Source organism: Cervus elaphus, chromosome 13 (assembly GCF_910594005.1).
Source record: "Cervus elaphus chromosome 13, mCerEla1.1, whole genome shotgun sequence".
In the NCBI taxonomy this organism is placed as follows: Eukaryota; Metazoa; Chordata; class Mammalia; order Artiodactyla; family Cervidae; genus Cervus; species Cervus elaphus.
In genome coordinates, this window is record NC_057827.1 from 49,562,292 (window position 1) to 49,584,025 (window position 21,734).

The window sequence follows — 21,734 nt, forward strand, 5'->3', positions numbered from 1 at the left end:
CTTCTGAAAACAATTCCGCTGTTGAAAACTGAAAAATGGGTGTAATTTGCGTTCAGAAAGTGATGTTAGGGTCACAGCAATTTCCCGGGCCGTTATTTATTTTTACTTTAAAGTCTTTAGGGAAGGTTTGCTTATATACTCGGGAACCTTCCAATGCGAGGGCACCAGCAATACCGCTTGCCTTCAAAGCGGGGGGAAGGGGGGTGGGGAACAATTACTGAGTGACGCTAATGTGGGGAAACTGAAAAGAAATGTCGATTGTTTTTATTGTAACAGAAGGAGTGTGCAAACAGAAAAACCAACCCCGGGTGATCGGAAACAGGCAGGCGGAGAATTAAAAGCGGGTTTCAGGCGGCAACAAGCCCCTCCCCTGCCCTCGGAAGGAGAAAGCGGGTGAGAGCGCTCGCAGCCCCAGGGCGGATCCCACGGCCAGCGGCGGGATTTCCGCGCTCCCGCAGGAACCCGCGGGCTGCTGCCCTCTGGGGAAAGGGTCTCAACCGTGAGCACCAGCAGCCGGAAGGCAGCGAGAACGCGGGGAGGCCTTAGAGACTTTCGGAGAATTTTCCAGGTTCCTCTTGGGGGCCCCAGCGGCCTCTACTTGGGCTGGTGCGTCCGGATGCGTCCGCAGCCCGGCGAAGTACAGGCTGGCAGGTCAGTGCCTGGACACCCCCTCCCCTCTTCAGCACCACCACCACCACCACCCTGGCCTGGCTGAGGCTGAGCGCCCGGGCGGGCGGTCTCTCCCACACCCCCTGGCTCTTCCCTCTGGCCGTCGCCTCCGACCCCGGCCGCGGCCCCAGGCGCAGATGGGGTCCAGCCCGCGGCCCAGGGTGGACCCTCCCTCTCCTTAGGCACCGGGTGCGCTTCCGGCTGCCACGTGCGGCAGCAGACGCTGGGAGGTCCAGTGGGCGGAGGGGCGGCCGCTGACCCTACCAGGCCGGAACGTTGCATCGGGCCGATCCGGGTTGGAACCCGCGGCCCGGGCGTTGGCAGCGCAGTTTGGCGAGGACCGGAGAAGTTCGGCCTCTTTTTCTCTCTACGAAGTTTGCAACCCTTCACCTACTCTGGAAGAGGCGCTCCCGTGGGGGGACCGGATCGGAGGTCTTGCCTCTACCGTATTCTCCCTCAGACGACTGGAAGAAGTAACTGTGTTTTGAAAACCCATCCCCGAGCTCACACTCTGGCTGCTGTTGATCCCCGAAACTCCCCCTGGCAGGGCGAGAGGCGGCCGTCGTCGCCTGAGCCTTTCTTTTCGTCCTGTCTTTTCCCGACAGAGGGGCAAGTTGGAGGAATCTGCTCCTTAACATTTTCCTCGGCAACTCTAGTATCCCTAAAAGCGCCTGGGAATAGCAGGACCCCTCTCCCGCGCATACACACGCCCCTCTCAACCCACCCTCGCGCTACGGTCCCATCTGTGGTCGTCGCTAACCTGCAGGACCGGGAAGAGGCGCGAGGCGGAGCCGCCAGGGACGTCGGTCCGGGTTGGAGAGCCGGGAGGTCCCCACTCCCCGCACAGCGTATGGCGCCTGGGTCCGGGCGCGGTCTGCCAGGGCCACGCGGGGGCGGCCTCGGAAGGAGCCAGAGTCCAGTTCCTTCCCCGCACCTCTTCCCAGACCCCGCTGGTGCCAGGAGGGGCACGCCGCAGGTGATCGCCCGAAGCACTGGGACCGCTGACAGATTTATGAAGATTTTACGGCATCTGGCCGGGGCCCCAAGGGCAGGGAAGGAGTCCAGCCAAAGGGGCGCGCTAAGTTCCTCAGCCGCGCGCCGGGACCCGGCCGTCTCTGAAATCTCCGGGCTCCGACTCCCCTCGGGCCTGTGCCCAGGTCTGTCCCCGCCAGTGTCGAGCGTACGGAGACTCTCCACCCCTTGAAGCCCCCTCCTTCACACGCTCCCGTCCATCCAGCTTCCAGTCTCCCACTGAGTAAATATTTACCCGGAGGACGGGTCGCTCCTCCGAGGAGATCTAGACAGTGCCCTGGGAAGGGCTTTTGGCTTCTTCCCGGCCTGTGTCAGCTGCAGACCTTACTTGTGTTTTGGTCTTAAATTTCTTTAGCCGAAATCCTTCCGATCTCTGTGTGATCTCCCGGGTTCAGAGGGGGCAGTAACCAGGGGGCGCTGACCTCAACTGACCCTTGCTTTTTCTCTGCATCCCTACGCCCACCATCAGTCGAGGCTTACTGGCCCTTACAGTTGCTCTCTCCCTTTCTCCCCCCGCCCCACACCACCAAGCCCCCTTTCCCGCTTTAGGTCACTGTCTCTCGCCGAGTCTCAGGCTACCTGGCCACAGCGCTCAGTGTGCGGCCTGGCAGGGGGTTGGTGGCGGGGAGAGGGGGAGTCTGCATCAGCCCCTTCATCTAGGGTTGGGCGCCTCTGTCTCCTGAAGCTTCGACTCCTCTTGCCCCCGAGCCCCGGCCTCAGGTTGCCGCTGATAATTAGTGCTCCCGAACAAGATCCTTCTCTCGCTCTCGGGAATGCACTGAGCTGAGAGGGCTGAAGATCCGCACTCGCCAGCGTTAAAAGGCATGTTGGGTCGAAAGAGACGCGAGCAGGGGGCCGACACCGCGCGCGACCACAGGTGGCAATGGAGAGGCAGCAGCAAACCTGTTGGTGTGGAGTCAGTCGCTCAGTCCTGTCCAACTCTTTGCGACTCCATGGACTGTAGCCCGCCAGGCTGCTCTGTCCGGAGACTTCTCCAGCAAGAATACTGGAGTGGGTTGCCACCTTCTTCTCCAGGGGATCTTCCTGACCCAGGGATCGAACCCAGGTCTCTCGCATTGTGGGCAGATTCTTCATCGTCTGAGCCACCAGGGAAGCCCAAACCGGTTGGAGAGTCCCGGGAAATATGAGGAAGCTGAGGGATTTGGGGGCGAAGGAGAGGGTGTAGTGTGTGAGGTCCTCCTAGCCAGAGCGCCAAACAATACGAGTCTCTGATCACTCCAGGCTGGTGCCGCAGAACTGCTAAAGCCCTCACAGAGCATAAAGAAGCACACTGCAGCACTAGATCTTGGCCAATTAGAAGGCAATCGGCCTTTTATCAACATCACAGCCCAGCAAAGTCCGAGAAGCCCTCACTGGACAGAGCATAGAGTCCGCGCAGGGGTCGCTTACTCAGTATGTGTTGTTAGTGAGAGGGAAAGAGGGGTCAGAGGAACTCTTGATCAAAATGCCCAGCACATTCATTCCTTTGCACAAGCCTAAGGCAAAATCGTATGCTCCTCTCAGATGTCGCAGACTCAAACAGCCCCAACAGCGATCTGCTGCTTTTCAAAGTTGGGATACACAAAGGCCCTCCAAGTTGTAGAACACCTGCATTACATGTAGATGCCACGTAACAGGTATTGGGGGATCAGACCCTGGTGAAATCGCTATCAAGTCAAACTTGGAGATTTTAAACAACTGAAACAGAAACAACAACCGCAAAGGCAGACACGTTCAAGTATGTCTAGTTGTGGGACTTTCCACAAGAAGCCAGTTGTAAAGAATTAAGGATGTTTGACTTCACTGTTCCTTTATCTTTCAAATCCTTCATACCTGTACATTTCAACTTAGAGTGCACCCCTGCCATGGAAGTGTGAAGATCTGGAGATTACTGCTCATTTCAAAAAGCACAGCTGATCATGAGTTTTTCCTGGGCTCTTGTCACTTACCGGCCTAGACTGGGGCCCAGTCAGCTTCCCTATGTGTAAACCGGAGCTCATCCCTCAGGACTGAAACTTCTGCGCACCAGGAGGTAACCTTATGACTGTCAAGAGGCAGTGTCAATAGCCTCGACCCTGAAGCAGTGCAAACTCCCAGGTTCATTAAAAATGTTTCCCGCCTTGCTTTTAAGTTTGATTCGCATTCTCCATAACCCATACTCAAAATGTGAATAACTTTGACCGCTAAAAAGACACTTTACATTAGAGTTTGCGTGACTGAAAAGGAAAATTAGGAAGGTAGGCTTAACTGCAGGGCCTCTGGCAGCTAGTGAGATGTGGGACTCACATACATGTGAGGGTGTTCACATTCTTAGGAACGAGTCTTTCATGTTTAAACATAAGCCCTTTGCAGTGGTTCACTGGTGGGGGAAACCCGGCGAACGTCGTTGGCACCAAGGGCCAGCGAACCAGCAACATGACTGAGCTCTCCAGCGCACTGGGTTCCGCAGAGAGTGCCCCATGCCTGTCAATGGTTGAAGTTGGCTATGCGCTCGCTGTAGTCGCGTGTAATTACGTTCGTGCTTGGAGCCTAGGCTAATGTTTGACCCCGCGTTCCTGGATGAACTCTCTAGAGACTGTTGTGGGGAGTTAGTCACGAGGCGAGGAGAGCGGTGTCCACCTAGAGGTAACAGTGGCCTCCATCTCTGGCTCCTGCTCGTGTTTAGTCGCCCAGTTTCTTATCCGACTCTTTGCGACCCTTTGGCTAGGTCTCCCCTATTCTCCTCGTCTCTCCGATGGGCCTACCTTCTCACACCTGCGCTCTGGTCTCTCGGCGTAGGATGTAGTGCAGTAAGATCCGCTGGTAACAGCCATCCTCTCTTGACAACCTCTTGAAGCTTGCATGACAGGCTATTCTAAGAACCCTCGCCATGACCACCATCAAAGACAGCGGCGCTCACCTCCCACCTAGAGTTTTAACTTAAATTCTGAGATGTCTGCCTTCCCCCCAAAGAAGTCTTCTCGGCCCCTTCTCCCTTCGGGTCTCTCGAATTCAGACCAAAAGCTTTAGTTTGCTTATTCAGCATTTTTAAGAGCCTGATTTTGCTGTTTGCGCTGCCCCTGGGAAGGTGTCAAACACCTCTTTTCATTGTATTTAGTCACCCAGGTGCAGAGCGAGATTGAAAGAGACAGCGGAAGAACTTTCCCGGACTGTACTGTCGCTCAACGGGCCAAACCAATCATCACGCAGCTTGCCTCCGGGCCCTCCTCTTTGGGGGCGTGCCCCTAGTGAGTGATAGACGGAGCCGCCCGGCCCCGCTCAGGCCAGCCCACGTTGCTGCTTAGATTGAAATGCAGAACTCAAGCCTCTTTCAGCGGGGCACAGACTTCCTTTTACTCCTTCCTTTTGCACTCTCGCCGCCTCCTCCCGGGGAGAAGCGGAGGCACAGGCGGCCCGGGGCAGCAGCACGACGGGCCACTAAGGCCACGCGAAGAGTTTCTTTCTGGGAGTGCGGAACTGGGGCCCGGTTGGTGTACTGCTCGGAGCAATGGGTGAGTGGCGGCGGGGTACGCTGTCAGAGCCGGGAAGGGAGGGAGGGAGCGAGCGGGCGAGGGAGGGAGGGCGCGCTAGGGCGCGCACCACTGAGCGCTCACACTCTCCTTATTGACTTTGCTCGTGTTCCTACAAGTTGTAGGAACACGCTAAGGGTCAGCGGCTCGCAGCAATTCGGTCTGAACGCTGGCTACTGGATTGCTGATGTTGATGCCATTTTCTGATTTCAGGACTAGGGAGCGGTGGCATCAGGAAGCCCCGCGCCCTGGTGGCGAACCAAATTTTGTTTCTCGTACACCGGGTATAAAAGCCAACCAGAAAAAAAAAAAAAAAAAAGGACTAGACTTTGTCTAATTGCGCAGGTCCCTAGGCGGGGCGCTGGGGATCAAGGGGGAGCGGCCCAAGGACATTAGCGCCTAGTGGGCGAGAAGGAACCGCTTTGCAGGCGTCAAGACCGACTTCCCCGCCTGCTTCGGAGGCTTCTGAACACTCGGAGAGGCCCTGCGTCTCACCACTTTATTTGCTTGTATCGGCCGCAGGCACTGCCGGAATGAGGGAGGAGGGTCTGACTCAACCGCGGTGATTTGAGGCCGTTCCTCAAGGCTCGGGGACCGTATGGTTTGGTGAAAGCCCGGGTCCTTAGTCCCAGGCGGGGGCCTCCGCCTTGCCCCCTGACGCGCGCGGAGGCCGAGTGGCAAGCGGTTGTCCCAATCTGTGGGTGCGCGTCCCCGCGCGCCGTGTGTTCGTTTTGCAGAGCCAGCCTTTGGGGAGGTAAACCAGTTGGGAGGAGTATTCGTGAACGGGAGGCCGCTGCCCAACGCCATCCGGCTTCGCATAGTGGAGCTGGCCCAACTGGGCATCCGACCGTGTGACATCAGCCGCCAGCTAAGGGTCTCGCACGGCTGCGTCAGCAAGATCCTGGCGCGCTACAATGAGACAGGCTCGATCTTGCCAGGAGCCATTGGGGGCAGCAAGCCTCGGGTCACCACCCCCACCGTAGTGAAGCACATCCGGACCTACAAGCAGAGAGACCCCGGTATCTTCGCCTGGGAGATCCGGGACCGCCTGCTGGCGGACGGCGTGTGTGACAAGTACAACGTGCCCTCGGTGAGCTCCATCAGCCGCATCCTGCGCAACAAGATCGGCAACTTGGCCCAACAGGGCCATTACGACTCCTACAAGCAGCACCAACCGGCGCCGCAGCCGGCGCTGCCCTATAACCACATCTACTCCTATCCCAGCCCCATCACGGCGGCCGCCGCTAAGGTGCCCACGCCTCCTGGGGTGCCCGCCATCCCCGGCTCAGTGGCCATGCCGCGCACCTGGCCCTCCTCGCACTCCGTCACCGACATCCTGGGCATTCGCTCCATCACCGACCAAGGTAAGGGCACGGGGGCCGGATATGGGATTGTGCAGAGCTTCCCTCCGCACCCTCTCTGGGGTTACCGCATCTGCGCCTCCAGGGGCCTGCGTCTGTCCCACCACCTGAGACTTTTTCCTTTGGAAACGTCAGGAGTCCTCCCAGGGGGTGTCCTGATCTCATTAACGTGAAATTCATGCCCTTCGTTTCCTTGCCACACACAGTCTACTGCCTCATCTCAAACTACCAGACCCATAACATCCCCCATCCCCAACACATGGTTCGCATTTTCCACCCTCCCCCGCCTCTCGCGCCGCGGCAGCCTCGGACCAGCCCGCTCACTTGGAGAGCGCGGCCGGGGCCGGACTTGGGGCGCAGCCCGAGAGGCCCGAGCGGGCCCGTGGAGCTGCCGGCTGCAGAGACGACTTCGGGCGGCTTGTTTGGGGAGTCGGGGACTCTGTAGAAATTGCAGTATTCTTCTTGCATTCTGGCAATCAGACCAAATTTGCTCAGGCAGGAAGTTCAAATGTCACCTAATTGGTTTCATTCTTATGCTTCACTTCATTTTCCTCGGAAACGGAGGTCCCGAAGTTACTACTAGTAACTTGCATGTTAGAGCACTGCTCATTCTGGGACTAATTTTCTGCTTTATTTCTTTCTCCCGCTCTCCTCCTCCCCGCCACTGAACACTTTTTACCTTAACAGATTTCAGCACATACATATCCTAGGAAGTGGCGCCAACCACCGCTATAATGAAGGGAAAATGCACGGCGATTCCACGCTGTCCTCTCTCCTGTTCTTTCCCGTTTTCCCCGCGCCTGCCGCTTCCTTTAGGGTCCCCCAGTCCCAGGGAATCCTAGTGGACATCCCGTCCCTGCACGTTTTCAGTGGTGCCACCCCACCGTTCCTTTCCTTTCTCACCCTTGACGTTTCATGTTGTGAGTGTCTTATTCTGCTGCTAAGGACGGTTCCCCGAGCCCTTATGCTCAGTCCGGCTTCCGCAGGAGACCCGAGTTTGTTTTCTTTTACTGCGTTGTTAAAACAGAATATAACAAAACGTAAAACCGCGTTAACTTCTTTCTCAGTAGGGAGAAAACAAAGTCAAAAATGCCCTAGACGCAGAATTTAAATAATACAAAGAGCCTACCTTCTTAATTTCTCAGCCAAAACTTTAAAAAGAGCTGGGGGGGGGGGGATTAAATAGGAAAAGGGGAAATAGTTCATTTAATTATTTCCTGCCTTTCTCGGTTGCCACCACATTGGCACAATTATCTTTTTAAATAATTAAAGCATAGCCCTGATTTCTCATCTTCTTGTTTTCTGACCATGACTTTATAGGATCCTTCTAAGGGCCCAGTTTTGTCTTATTTGGAGCTGGCTGGAGCTTTAGTTGGAGAGAGTTTGCCCTTGATTTATAGGATAAACTGACCTCACTGACATTTAAAGGAAGCCCCTGTTCATGGGAAAGTGTGAGATCAGCAGAAATGGGGGCGCGCAGGGGGATCTCAATTTCTTAAGATAACTTCAGGCTTGTGCCCACCGATTGCCTTTTGTCTGGGAAGGCAAGGAAAGACTGGCAGTTCTGGGCCAAAACACTATTTCCTGGTGCAAATTGGAACACAATCTTAATTCTTTGGAGAGGGGGAGGTATAGTGAAAAAAGACTGACAGAGTTGAAAAGAAAACCTTTCTTCCCTAGGGAACCTACAATCAGACCAAATGTCAGTCGGAAAAGTATTCGATTATGGAGAGAAGCAACTCTTCATTCTACATATTGTTGATTCTGGGTGCCAGCTTTAAACAACCTGTTTTCTGATAAATCTGTGAATATAAAATGATTATTTCTACAAACGATCTTTCCTCAAAATGATTGCCCTGCTTTTGAAGCACAGTATCAGATGGAAGTGTTTAAGATCGTTGTAGTAGCTTTGTCAAACCAGTCCTCCACCCATGGGTCCCAACACAAACTTCTCCTCGTTTTCAAATATCTTCTCTTTAAAATTGTACTTGCTCACTTAAAGATGCCCATGATTCAACATGCACACCTCTTGGTATTGTGGTAATCGGTTTACATCATATAATTTTCTTTGCGTCTCTATAAAGAGCATAAAGGATAGTTGACAGCTTTACCTCTTGTCCAAAACACTTAATTCCACTTTAATTTTCCTAACCTTTTGTTTCACTGAAAAAGTAAACCTATGACCTTACCTCTGACACTGGTGGCACTTACAGTGGTAATTGTACTATTTGTTTTTTGAGTCATATGCATATCATCTCAGTATTTAATGTATAGAGATAGAGCACGAAGGGCAGTCACACACAAGGGAGGCACACACCTATGCACTTATGCTTTGCATGTATATTGTGGGCATCCTTTAGTCATTTGTTTGCAAAAGACTTTACGGGTCTTTTGTTCCATCTGTTGACTTAAGTACTAGATCCCCACAGCACAGTGAGCACTTGCTGGATGTTTCTGAGCGCCAGAACAGACATGGTTAGGCCAGCGCGACCCTATCTCCCGTTTCAGCCCGCACCAGTCTCAGATTTTTGTCAACCCCCAGTCGACTCTGGGTTAGGACTGGGGAGAACGGCGCATCCAGTTTCACGCGTTCTTTCCCCGATTTGAGAAAATTCGAGGGAAAACTTTGATTCCTTCCACTCGTTTCCCCGGGGGAGCGAGGACGGGAGGAGGTAATCAAAGGACGGTTGAAAAAAGAAAAAAAAAAAAAAAATGTCTTCCCGCGGGCGTGGGGCAGAAAGCCGGGAGAGGCCTACTCCGAGGCGTCACCTGGGCCGGGCCCCGGGCTGCCGGCCGGAGAGGCGGGCCCGCGCCCCTGGGAGGCGGAGGGCAGGGGGCCGCCCGAGGTCGCGGCCCTGGCGCTCGCGGGTCGCAGGTTCCGGGCGGGTCTCAGGAGGGGGCGCGCGGTCGGCCGTCCAGCCTGACGCCCTCTCTTCCTCCCCCCAGGAGTGAGCGACAGCTCCCCCTACCACAGCCCCAAGGTGGAGGAGTGGAGCAGCCTGGGCCGCAGCAACTTCCCCGCCGCCGCCCCGCACGCGGTCAACGGGCTGGAGAAGGGGGCCTTGGAGCAAGAAGCCAAGTACGCGCAGGTGAGGAGGCGGGGGTCCCGCCTGGTGGGCCGCGGGGCTCTGGGCGATGGAGGTCCGGGCCCTTCTCGGAGCCTCGACCGAGGAGAAGCCCCAGCCGCCTCCCCGTGGCGGCCACGAGCCCCAGGCCAGGGCGGCGGGGGTGGGACGACGCCCGGACGCGCGAGGGCGGGGTGAGGCCTCGACCCCTCAGCCGGGGGCCGGGGTGGCGGCCCTGGAAGCGCCTCGGGGCCTGTTGGCCAAAAGAGTTGGCGCCCGAAGCCCTCTCCGCGGCCCGAGTCGGGGCTGCACTCACCGGGGAAGGCGTCTTCGAGGGGCCAGGCGGGCGGCCATGGGTTCCCAGCTGCGCGCGCGGCGAGCGGCCTGCACGCCCGAGGGCGCGGCGCCGCGGCTCCTCCCGCACGGACGGCCCGCGGCTCCCCGGGCACAGGCGCGCGTGGCGGGCCCCGCGACGGCGAGTAGAGGGCAACCAGAGCAACTTCAGACAGTTCCCGCGCCCCGATTAAAGGTCACGTCGTCATCTCCCCAGGGAGGTTAGTGAGAAAACCTCAAATTATACGGACTGGCTGTCGACCGTTTAATTTTTCTTTCCCTCTGTCCCTCCCTCGACTCTCCAAAAGAAAACTTAAAACACCCCGTGTTGTTGTTGTTTTTTTTCTTTTCCTTGAGAAAAGCTAAACAACCATAACAACAAAAGCCCCAGAGTTTTGAATCTAAATTCATCACCACGGTGGAGTCAGGAGTTCAAAGCTCTCAAAAAACCAAACAACAACAAAGCCGGACCTTCTTTGAACAGACCTGTGTAGGTTTGCAAATTTATTCATGCCAAACTCCTATTCCAGAGCCTCAAAATACCCAGTTTTCTTTTATTATTTTGAAATCTTAAAACTTTCAATGTTTTCATATCTGTAAAAATCAGTTTTTTCCGCTCAATGGAACTTGGAACTTTTATTCACTTGGGGAAAAAAAAAAAATCCTAGTCTTTATTTTCTCTAACAAACACCATTTCCACTTTGTCTTCCCTCCTTTATTTTGTTAAAACAGAATCCCGTATATGTTAGTACCTCTCCCATGACAAATATCACAGAAAATAGCAGCAAGGAAGGAGGGTCCCTTTCCTGAATCTCTTATTTGTTAAGCATGCAAACGAGAAATTATAAGAAAGTTTGTCACTACCTTCTTCTGCAAAAGAGCAGGTAGGACAGAAGAGGCATTATGATCAATAGCACCATTGCCACTTAAGCAAGTTATTTAACCTTTTAGGGTCTCTCTTTTTTCATCTATAAAACAGGGAAACAATAGGCCCAACCTCAAGAAGTGTGAAATTTCAGTATGATAATACAACATGGGGCACATAGTAAGTATTCATTATATATTGCCGATGGATAGAAATGGCGCTTAGAGATTGACTTAAAAACAAGCAGTTTTTTATTTTGTCAGAATATATTTTGATCAGGGAGTTCATAGTCAGAAAGTGTCAAGGTATTTTGTTACAAACAATAGAGTGTCTATAAAGCACCTAGCCTGTAGAGTAGTAAGCATTTAATAGGTGCTCAGTAATGTTTATTAGGTCATCATTTCCTGAAATAACATTGTGAAGTATAGAGCTGCAAAAAAAAGTCTCCCACATAAAGTTGATGAACCTAGTTTATAAATAAAGCAGTGTCATAATACAATAATCTTTAGAATTACTTTTATTTTTACTCCCTTGAATTATAGACCTAGTGTTTAATCTTGTTTAGAAGTGGTTGGTTAATACACACACTTCAAAATGAAACCAATCAATTTAAAATAAAAATAGAACAGTGTGAAGTAATCTACTTTGTATTTTCTGAACATTAAAAATCCATTACATTTTATGCAGTGACTATCAAATCATTAAATTATCAATTTATAAGAATGAATAATTTAAACAAGTGGCCAATAAGTATTGTTCTAAATGCTTGAGAAAAAATTAAAAATTTTTGAAGAAAAAGACATTTGTATCAAACTTTCATTTGGAAAGTTCTTAATGGCAATCTGCTAACCTTCTGCATTGCCATGTTGTAAGATAATAAAAATGATGTAAAATTTCAAAACTTGAAAAATTTCCATGCATAATTAAGTCAGCAGCTACTCTATTATAGCTGTCAAAATAGTGCTTAATGCTGAAGGTGTGCTAAGTAGACACATATACTTAGAATGTGTCATTTTGTGAGCACTTTTGGAGTTTAGACATTAATTTCCTTGAGGGTAAAGTTATACATTAAAATTTGCTCATCAGCAGACTTGCAAATATAAGGTGTGTTGTGTGTGTGTGTATTCCATATATGTATATGCATTTCTCCTACAAATATTTGAAGAGTAATTTTATTTTTTAAGGTTATTTTTCAAAATGTTATCAGCATATGTATGTTTCTACAATCCTAGTGTAAACTTGGGTAACACTTTTCTCTGTGTTATGAACAAAAGTTGAAAGTCTTTGACAAAAAAAAAACTTCTCAAGATTTTTGCCCATAATACTTTTATGGTATTTATGGTTGTTATTAAATAGCACACTAGTATATGATCTCAGTTTCATTTTAGTTAATAAAGGAGGAAATTGAGAGTTCAGGATCATAGGACTTAGCATAATCCTTTGTCAGAATATACCTGTAAAATTACCAACAATTGATCATAGGTTCTATTGATTACTGTAATCTAGAGTTTCTGTTTTCAGCTTAAACTGCAAAGAAAGTTGCCCGATTGCTAGTAATTAGAACCTTATGCACACATCTATCTTGTTTTTAAAACATTAGAATATTCAAACTTGCACACATTACTGTTACACTGCAATTGATATTTTATAGTGCCATTCAGAAATCCTTATTGTCTATCTTTGAGAATAGAGGAAGAAGGATATTTATTTTTACTTTTTTCACCTATATTTAATGTTGGGCTCGAACTCTTTAATCTCATCTAACTCTCAATGACAATAATGTTTCTCTGGGTCCTAATGGCTGGCTCTTTTCTGTTGAAAATATAAAACACTCTGAATGCAACTGCATGGCAAAAAAAACCAACAAACAAAACATACACAGAAACAGGCGATTGGAATATATCTACCCTTTTATATGGTACTTAGTGAATTACTACCTCATTCTTTTTTTTAAAGAGTTCATAAACAGTTGTATAGGTGTTGAAATTTTCTTTGTATTATTAGGCATACTTTCTCAAGGAAAAAAAAAAAAAGAATATCTGGTACTCTGATTCAAGTAATCTGAATGGTAGATTTATAAGCTTTGAGTATCTTTATTTTGGGGTAGTGACAACTTAGACAGCAAGTTTAATATAAAATTAGCTATAAATTGAGATATCAGGAATGGAGAATAATCTATAAATACTTGAACTTAAGAAAAAGTTCAGAGTTAAATGAGATGTGAAAAGAGTTTAATTTGGAGACATAAATTAATCTGAAATTCTTATGAAACATTCATTTGTACATTATATTTAAAATATAGTATTTCCTGAGTATAATTTTCTAGTGCATTATTTAACAGACTGACTGTCCTTGCAGACATACTGTTCTTGTGAAAATATAAATGAAGTTGCCCTAGATTTTTCTTCATGTTAAATAAAGTTATTTTGTGCTAAATAATTCATAATTTTATAGAGAATCAATTTTAGGCAAATGTTAATAGTCTTTGAAATTCATACTACCTATTATGAAAAATATTCTTTGACCTGGCTAGCTTTTAACTATGTTTTAAAATTAGTAATTATGTATTGGTAAAACATATCATATGAAATACCAAAAAAAGCTATTTAAATTTTTTTCAAGGATACATCAATTTTATTAACATTTTGGAAACATAAAATTTAGAAAAACATTTAAAATAGCAGCTTTCCATTACCTAGAGACAATTAGATATGCAATGTGATAACTAAATATAATTAAGATCCTTTTGGATGAATGTTGAAATCATATTTACAACTGTCATTTCGTTTTGTCAGATTTATTTTACTAGGTTATTGCATAATGAATTAAGAAGGGTAGAACAGCAGCCAGAAAAATGACTTCACAAAAAAAAAAGAGAGAGAATCTTGTTTATTTTCAGATCTGAAGCTTTTTCTTGCTTATGATACCTAGGTGGAAATTCTAGGTGAAGCACAGCTGTTTGTGGCTGAACATACTTTATTATAAAGCCAGGGTAAACTCATTTTATCATAAGGGAAGGACCAGGTTGGGTTGATGAGTGGATGAAAGATTGTGGATTGAAGACTTGGCACTACTATTTGCATTTTTGCAAAGTTGAGTAGACAACTCCCAGAATTTGAGGAATTGTCTATAACCTCTAGATGCCAGACAGTTGTCATACCAGTTTTTTTTCCATGGTCATGACTGTTTGGAAACTAATGCATTTCCTTTTTCTCTGGGGGCAGTGGTGGGGGGAGGAGAATAAATGCAATGACCATAAATTAAATAATGAAATAGCTAGGTTACAACTTTTATTTACCTTTTCAACAGCTTTACTCATTTTGCTTACTTAAAATGTAATGCTTATTCTGCGATAAAGGGTGCCCAGTTTTTTTGTTTGTTTTGTTTTTTCTTGTTTTTAAAAAGCAAGAGCATCACACATTTTGCTTTCAAAAGGCTGCACTAACTTAAGTATACAAGTAATTATGAAACACCTATAATGTGTCCCATTTTGTGAGGACATGAGATGATTAAAGGCAAGACCCTGTCCTCAGACTGTTTATAGTCTAACTCTCTGCCAATACAGCTTCTCAACGTAGTCATTTGAAAATATTTTTAAAAACTGGCAAATCTGTGTAACATTTTAGAACAAATGCAATGAAAAGTCATACTTTCATTCATTCTTGTGATAACCGTAACTAGACTAAATTGCATCTTAACGTATTTTTTCCCTGAACTCTTTTGTTTAATGTCAGTGGGATAAAAGGTATCTTTTCCTGGAAACATTCAACAAAACAAGAAACTTACTTTTTCCAGGGTATACAGTTTGGTCTATTTTACTTTGTATTAGTAAATCTCATTCTCAAAATTAGGTTGAAGATAGTTTGTCTTAGGGAGGACCCTTGTACAGTTCTTTAGAGGAAAGGATTCTCGTGGCTTCCATGGAAGATCCACATGATCCACGTGAAAAAGGGGTTGATTGATTGAGGTCTTATTTATGGAATCTTTAGGTAAAGTCATTTTCAGAAATGAGATTTCCATTACATGCCCATTGCTGGGGTTTCATTTGGAAAATTTGTTTACTCTTCCCTGGGGATTCCATATGTTGGTCGATTTATAAATCATATTTACAATCCAATTAAATAGAGTAATTTAGCATGTTTGCTCCCACGATATTTATGGTGTACATTTGGTAGTCTCTACTCAGCCTAACTAGCTTTTCAGATTAATTACATGCCCTTCACTGAAAACATTAAACAGATTTGGGAAGTTTAAGTCATGTGCTCTTTTACTGGAAAGAATAAACAAACATCAATGCTACCTGTAGTTGTTTTCCTTTATGGTGGAAAATTTTACTCTTTCAATGATTGCTTCATAAGTAACAATTACTTTACCTGGTAGAGATTTATATCTTTTACTAATGTCATGTTTCAAAATTAATAGTGAGAAAATTGATGTGTTTATTGGGTCACTAGAATGAATGGTGATGGTGGCAGGTACATTTTATTTAAAGCATATTTGTTCTCTCATCTTGATTATGCCGTTTAAAAGAAATTTTTAAATGTGAACTTTAAAAGTAAAAAGGGAAATTAAGACAAAATTTTTCCACCCCAAATCTAGGTCATAATTTAACATGAGTGAAAGCTAAGAGCTATTTCTATGCTGTTTAAAGATCTCTTTTTTTTTTTTTTTTAAAGCAAATTCTTGAGCCTTCCCTTGCCTCCTAACGATGAAGAGGTCAAACCTCTCGAAGGTCCCCTTCCCAACCTTCCTTTCTGCAGTATAGTGGGGCCTGCATCACTGAAATGACTCTAAAAATATTGCAGATTTTAGAGGACTTTGAAATATTTAACATAAAAAATAAATTTGGTGCCTTGATAGAAAATGGACAAATCTGGAAAGAATTATTAGTGTGTGTTTTTTTTTTTTTACAGTTGATGAACAAATGTAGTTATGGAATAAATAAGGCATCTGATGGTAACCTGGGCTTAAGTTCAATGTTTTGACTTCCCACAAATCCTAGGAGCATTATCTAAAATGAGAATCCACTCCATCCTGACTTCTCAGGAGGACATCTCTGGGCAAAAAGAAGTGGACCCACATCAAGGATTGTAGACATTACATTTGAGGAGCTGAAGAGCCCCCAATAAAGGGGTGACATCAGAGCAATGGTTCTAGCAGCAAGGGTGTAAGGGAAGGAAAGGGAAAAAGGGAATATGATAAAGTATTTCACAGAGAACTGTAAAGTTGAATGATAGAAAAAATATATATAAAGAAAAAAGAATGAGTAGGAAAAATTTAGCTGTGATGAAAAACAGAATTCACCAATACATTTTTTTTTCTGCTGTGTTGCTAAATAATATGTTGTTTCTGTATAATACTACATAGTCTAACCCATGTATTGGTCAAATGTTGAGCAAAAGTCTTCATTAGTTTTAAAGTAATTTTAGCCTTAACACTTTAGTCTTAACATTCTTATTTTATGATACTTGGTGTATAAAATATTAATTAATACTAGAATAGAAGAGACCAGATACAGGTGCAGACACCTTTCCATAATTGAACTGGAGCAATTCCTTTCCAAACTAATTTCTTTTAGGTTATTGGGAAGATTCTAGATAATAATGATCAGAAATATAATCTCTGTGCAATGCTAAAGTTCTTCTGCAGGTTGCCAGTTCTTGATCTTCATACTCATTTGCTGAGAGAGCCTTAAAGTGTTTCTCCTTTGAACCATTTTCTAATGAGCTATTCTCAGAAAACAGGAAAAAGAGGGGTTTTTTTTTAGACGTTAAGAAACAGAATTAGGGCCTAAGACTGAGTGTCAGGTTCTAGAAGAGGAAAGAAACTTTTACCAGAAAAGATGCTCTAGTTTGGAATGAAATCGTATCTTTTAATTGTCCAGGAGAAACAGTATGATTTGCTGCAGAGAATCCTGTATCAGAAGGGGTGATAACTTCTTTTAACACATGGTCATGGACTTGCTGATTGATTGGCCTAGGATAAATGGCTGAACTCCTTAATCTATATTCTCTTGTGTAAAAAGAGGATAAGATTTCATTTATATTCAACAGTGATGTACAATGGCTTCTTTCTTAAAAATCAGAACATCATCCTTTGTAACACATTTTAATTGCAATTAAACATAGAGTTTTACTCATTATAAATTATCTTGTAATTATTATAAACTCAGTAGGTTAAAATGAGATACAGTTTCTCAGTTTAATTATTTGATAAAATATGTTGGGTATTTCTTAGTGCCTGAGACATAGGACAGATTCAGGAAACCTCAGTTTTCTTTCTTCTTCCCCATTTTTCAAAGAACAAGCACTCTGACAAAAAAAAAGAATAGGAGGTGTGTGTTCTTATAGAACTAGCTACATAAAGTTAACCCCTGTACTTTTATTCTTATTTTGACAGAAATTCACAAGCAGTGTTAAATTACATCCATGTGTATATTTTACTCCATGCCCTACTCTACATTGAGAAAATGATTTTTGAGATCCCACTGTTGCATTCTCATAGACATGGAAGTGAAAATAATAACCAAATAAATTACATTGGAAAACAATTTCTATGTTGCTATTGAATTGGAAATAGTATCCAACATATGTCTGCTTTTCTTACCTCTAAGGATTAATTGGTGTTATGAATTATATTTCTATTATTTACATTATATTTTCATTAGGAAATATGGTGATATGTTTATTTATTCAGATCACCACCAGGAAATGGCATTTTCCTTATTTCTAAACAATGTAGAAATTGAAGGGGGAAAATTAAGTTACTTGAAGAAGGGTGCTGAGTATTCATGCCAGAATCAGGATTAGAAATCAGGGTGTTTTTGGTGTTGTTAATAGTAACGATACCAACAATAATTTATTGCATGCCAAGGTTTCTAGGCAGACTTGCCTGCCAGAGTTGCTGCGTTTTGTTTGCAAACTAAGATTTTACATTTAAATTCATTTCAAGAGATTTATCCACATGGCTTCTAAAACTTCAGATCACAGAGCCGTAAAACTTTTGCAAGCAAATTTTCCAATTTCAAAACCATGCATATGTAATCCTTTCATATTCTGACAGTTTCCTTTTTAATAAAGTAACTCTGGAAGAAATACCCCCCTCATCTTCATTAAAAAACCCTTATAGACAAACTGCCTGATCTTTGCATGTCCTTTGTCCAACAGGCATTTTCAACATGATGTTTTAAAATATGGCAGTGTTTTATTTAACAAAGGTCATGCTCATTTTGAGTTTCTAAAATGACAGCACACACTCTGCCCTTCTTTACTGGAAATGAAAGTACCCCGACCAGGCCCTTCACAAAGATCTCAGCAAAAGCGCCAAACAGAACTGGAGTGTGGGGGGAGCTGACAGAGGCGGACAGAGAGCTGCACGGATTCTAAGAGTACTTCATCACAATTCATTCTTTCCTCACCTTGTGTTTCCTTCCTATAATTCCAAGTAGCAAAAGCAAATACTGTGGATTTTCTGGTTTTAGCCTCCTCAAAATCTTTGTGGAAAAAAATACGTTTAAGTAGCAAGACTAAATGCATTTAGAATATAAACAGAGTCAAATCTAAGAAAAAAAAAAAGAAATTAGAAGGTAGAGTCAGAATATTGTCATTTACTGCTCAGAACTTACATTCTGCGTTTTTCTAAGAACTGGTGAAATATCAACCACTCTAATGTGATTATTTTCACCTCTTCTCTTTTCCGACTCCTTTTAGGCACCAAACGGTCTCCCAGCTGTAAGCAGTTTTGTGTCAGCATCCAGCATGGCTCCTTACCCGACCCCGGGCCAAGTGTCGCCCTACATGACCTACAGCGCTGCTCCTTCTGGTTATGTTGCTGGACACGGGTGGCAGCATGCCAGTGGCACCCCACTTTCCCCCCACAACTGTGACATTCCCGCGTCGCTGGCGTTCAAGGGAATGCAGGCAGCCCGAGAAGGTAGCCACTCTGTCACAGCTTCCGCGCTCTGATGGGAGATTCTGTCTGCAGCAGCTTCACCCGAGGAGTCTCCCTCTCGGCACACCCTCCCCCTCTTCCCTGGTCTCGGATCCCACCCCTCTGCCCGCCAACCCTTTTGCCGGAAAGCTGGCTTTATGGACTCACCTCCTTTGTGCTGATGACACTTAAATATTTCTCGCCATAACTTCTCTCTGACAGAAAACCTGACATGACTTTAGGATTTAAAAAACAAAAGCGATGTTAAGGATTGAATGAGACGTTTGTGTTGCCCACACACTGTTTTTAACGTAGTGAAGAAACCTGCACCCCTCAAAGGGCTTAAGGAACTTTTAAAACTAGTCTTTGGTAAAACCACATGTGTATATTTATTCTAAATCAACCTGAACTTCTGAGATGTGCAATTGTTGAGATTCTGCAAAATCAATAAAAGAAAATACATATAGAAAAAGTTATGCTACACTCTCTAATCAAATAAGGTAATAAAATAAGCCTTAATTCATCATTAGGAAACCAATCAATAATTGACTTGAGTGATCCTTTATTTTTAACAGATGACCTATTTTGTTGGAAAATATATGTATAACTTAAGCAATATCTGAATTTAGCTCCTCCTGGTGTTTTGACTTGGTTCCAAATACAATAATGCTTATATTTTCTAGTAGTTTGTAAATACGGACTCTGGATGGTGCATTTGTGTTTTCATTCCATGGGATAACCCCCTCCCCACTCCCCCCCCACCTCGCTTTTTTTTTCTCTTTCTTTTTGCAAAGGTGACTTTCCGGCAATGTCTTTGTCTCTGTTTGGTGGTGGGCTGCTCAGGCTCCTGGGCCTGGACTTGCCCCAGATTTTGTGTGTGCAGTGAAGGCTTCGACATCTCATGAAGGACATTTTCTTTCTACAACAGAGGACTCAAAAACAGATAAAACAAGCCAGTCTCCCATTTTGTATCCCAATCAACACACATGCCAAGCATATAAAGACAAGAGGGTGGAAATATCTGAACGAGGCTCTAAAGGAAGTCACTTAGAAACTTAAGTTTAATGTGAAATGCTTTGCAAAGACACTTAAAATGAACTTTATGTTAAAAAAAACCACTGTGAAACTAAATTGTACTGTTATTGTTGGCTTACCTGTGTGTTCAGCAATCTCAGCCCAAAATTACATTGTAATTTAAAGAAAATGGAAAATTCCGCTCTAATGAATGTAAAAATGGCTTGCTGTGAAGTTTACATTGTTGTACAGAAGCATGTGTGTCTCGTGTAGGTAAACTGGTGATGGTATTAGAAATACAAATGCTATTTAATTTTTAAAAATTCCTTTTATTCATTTCTGGAGCTACAGGACATGGTTTAACTAATGGGTCTTTTGAAACCAATTTTCTTTTCACTTTAATGTTAATAATAGAACTGAGGGGGTATATGTGTGTGTGTGTGAGAGAGAGAGAGCATGTGATTATGTTTCATATTTTAAAACAACTGATTTTCTTGGGAAAAAATCTACAGTTTTAATCTCTTCTGTTTAGAAAGTTCTTCCTGCTTGGCAATATAGGCTTGAAAATACGTTTTTAAAACGTTGGTACAATTCATCTATTGGAAAATTAATATATTGTGGGGCTTTTATTTTGGTGTTGATTCTGTGCAATAACTAACAGGGCCCATCACTAGATATGGATGTTAGGTGGTTTTGATTCCTTCCTGTCTGGGCTGTGCACAGCCCACGGGGCAATCCACTTCTGTCACATCGGTTTCATGGCCTCATTTAAAACTCGGATGGCTAGATTAGCCAGGTTTTCAAATCACTATGATATAAACAGTAAGCAGATTTCTGACACACAAGTTATGTTCGAGGAATTGCTTTTTTCAAGCAGCAGATATCTCGTAGAGAGCTTTGAACTGCATTTATTTCTAAAGCAACTGAAATTCAGTGCTACAAACAGAGGATTATAACTTCAGGAGAAGAATAAGCAGAAGGAGCAGATGAACTCTCAGGGCCATAGTCTTCCTTTGATCTTGTAAAACTCCTATTGACATCTGGAGTTCCCAGTCTGGTGAGAAAATAGAACTATAAACCAAATGGAACAAAATACCAGTCCGATATTTGGTGGAAACTTTAAAACCATACGGTACAAGGACTCTCCTGCCATGCAGAAAAACTGACACAAGGTACAGAATAATTTCTGATCAGATGTTTTTAGGAGGCTATTAGGAGTCTTTAAAAAATATCAATAATTTGTATGGAAATACAACTAAATGTTATTTTCCTTATCTAAATTAAGAAGTCTCTTGTTAATATGCTATTTATAATTTTTTCCTGATTCTTGTATCTTTAAAAATCTAATATTAATACTATAAATGTTTTCCTTTTCTTTTCTCCCCCGGAGGCTTTTTCTTAGCAATGGTGAATTCACATGGAGTAAATTTTAAAAGATAAGAGAAAGCCCAAATACAATTTGCTATTCAAAGCACACTGTGATTTAAAACTACTTTTAAAAATGAGAGAAGGGAAGTGGGAGGGGAGATGAGGTTGTTTGATTTTTTAAAACATTATTATTATTGGTTAACATTGACTTTTTTCCTCTGTTTCTTAGGGGGTAAAAGTGTTGTTTTTAACCTGGCAAATGCACTCTTCAGAGATCCTTTTCCATCTCATCCACATGGAGAGGTTAAAGGTTCAATTTCATGGCCTCTGGAGGCAGTGCTCTCTCTCAAAGGGTGCAGAGTGTTACCTGCAAGGATAGAATGCAGTTGGACAACAGACACATTCTTACTTCTCTTGTTTTGTCCTACTTTTAATGACCCTCTTACTAAGTATTGGGCTGAAATATAAATTAAAGAACACGCTGGAAAGGATGTACAAGTGAAGGCCGTGTATGTATATACAGTATGTCAAAAGCCTTTATTTTTATACTTCAAATGCTCTAAATTAATAAAAAGTAATAACTACCATG

At 44.6% G+C, this 21,734-nt stretch overlaps 1 protein-coding gene across 1 annotated transcript; it reads left to right on the forward strand.

Annotated features, from left to right (window-relative positions):
* The first annotated feature begins 377 nt into the window (after nucleotides 1-377).
* Nucleotides 378-21,732, forward strand: PAX9 (paired box 9). The gene is made up of 5 exons (XM_043922336.1): nucleotides 378-651; nucleotides 4,799-5,192; nucleotides 5,948-6,574; nucleotides 9,518-9,660; nucleotides 18,544-21,732. The coding sequence occupies exons 2-5, from the start codon at nucleotides 5,189-5,191 to the stop codon at nucleotides 18,796-18,798; spliced, it is 1,029 nt and encodes a 342-aa protein (XP_043778271.1). The 5' UTR covers nucleotides 378-651; nucleotides 4,799-5,188; the 3' UTR covers nucleotides 18,799-21,732.
* The last annotated feature ends 2 nt before the right edge of the window (nucleotides 21,733-21,734 follow it).

Bases quoted from the DNA above. Each gene is read 5' to 3' on its own strand.
- PAX9 (XM_043922336.1), top strand. The intron at 6,575-9,517 runs GTAAGGGCACGG...TCCTCCCCCCAG, and splicing joins TCGCTCCATCACCGACCAAG to GAGTGAGCGACAGCTCCCCC. The intron at 9,661-18,543 runs GTGAGGAGGCGG...GACTCCTTTTAG, and splicing joins AAGAAGCCAAGTACGCGCAG to GCACCAAACGGTCTCCCAGC.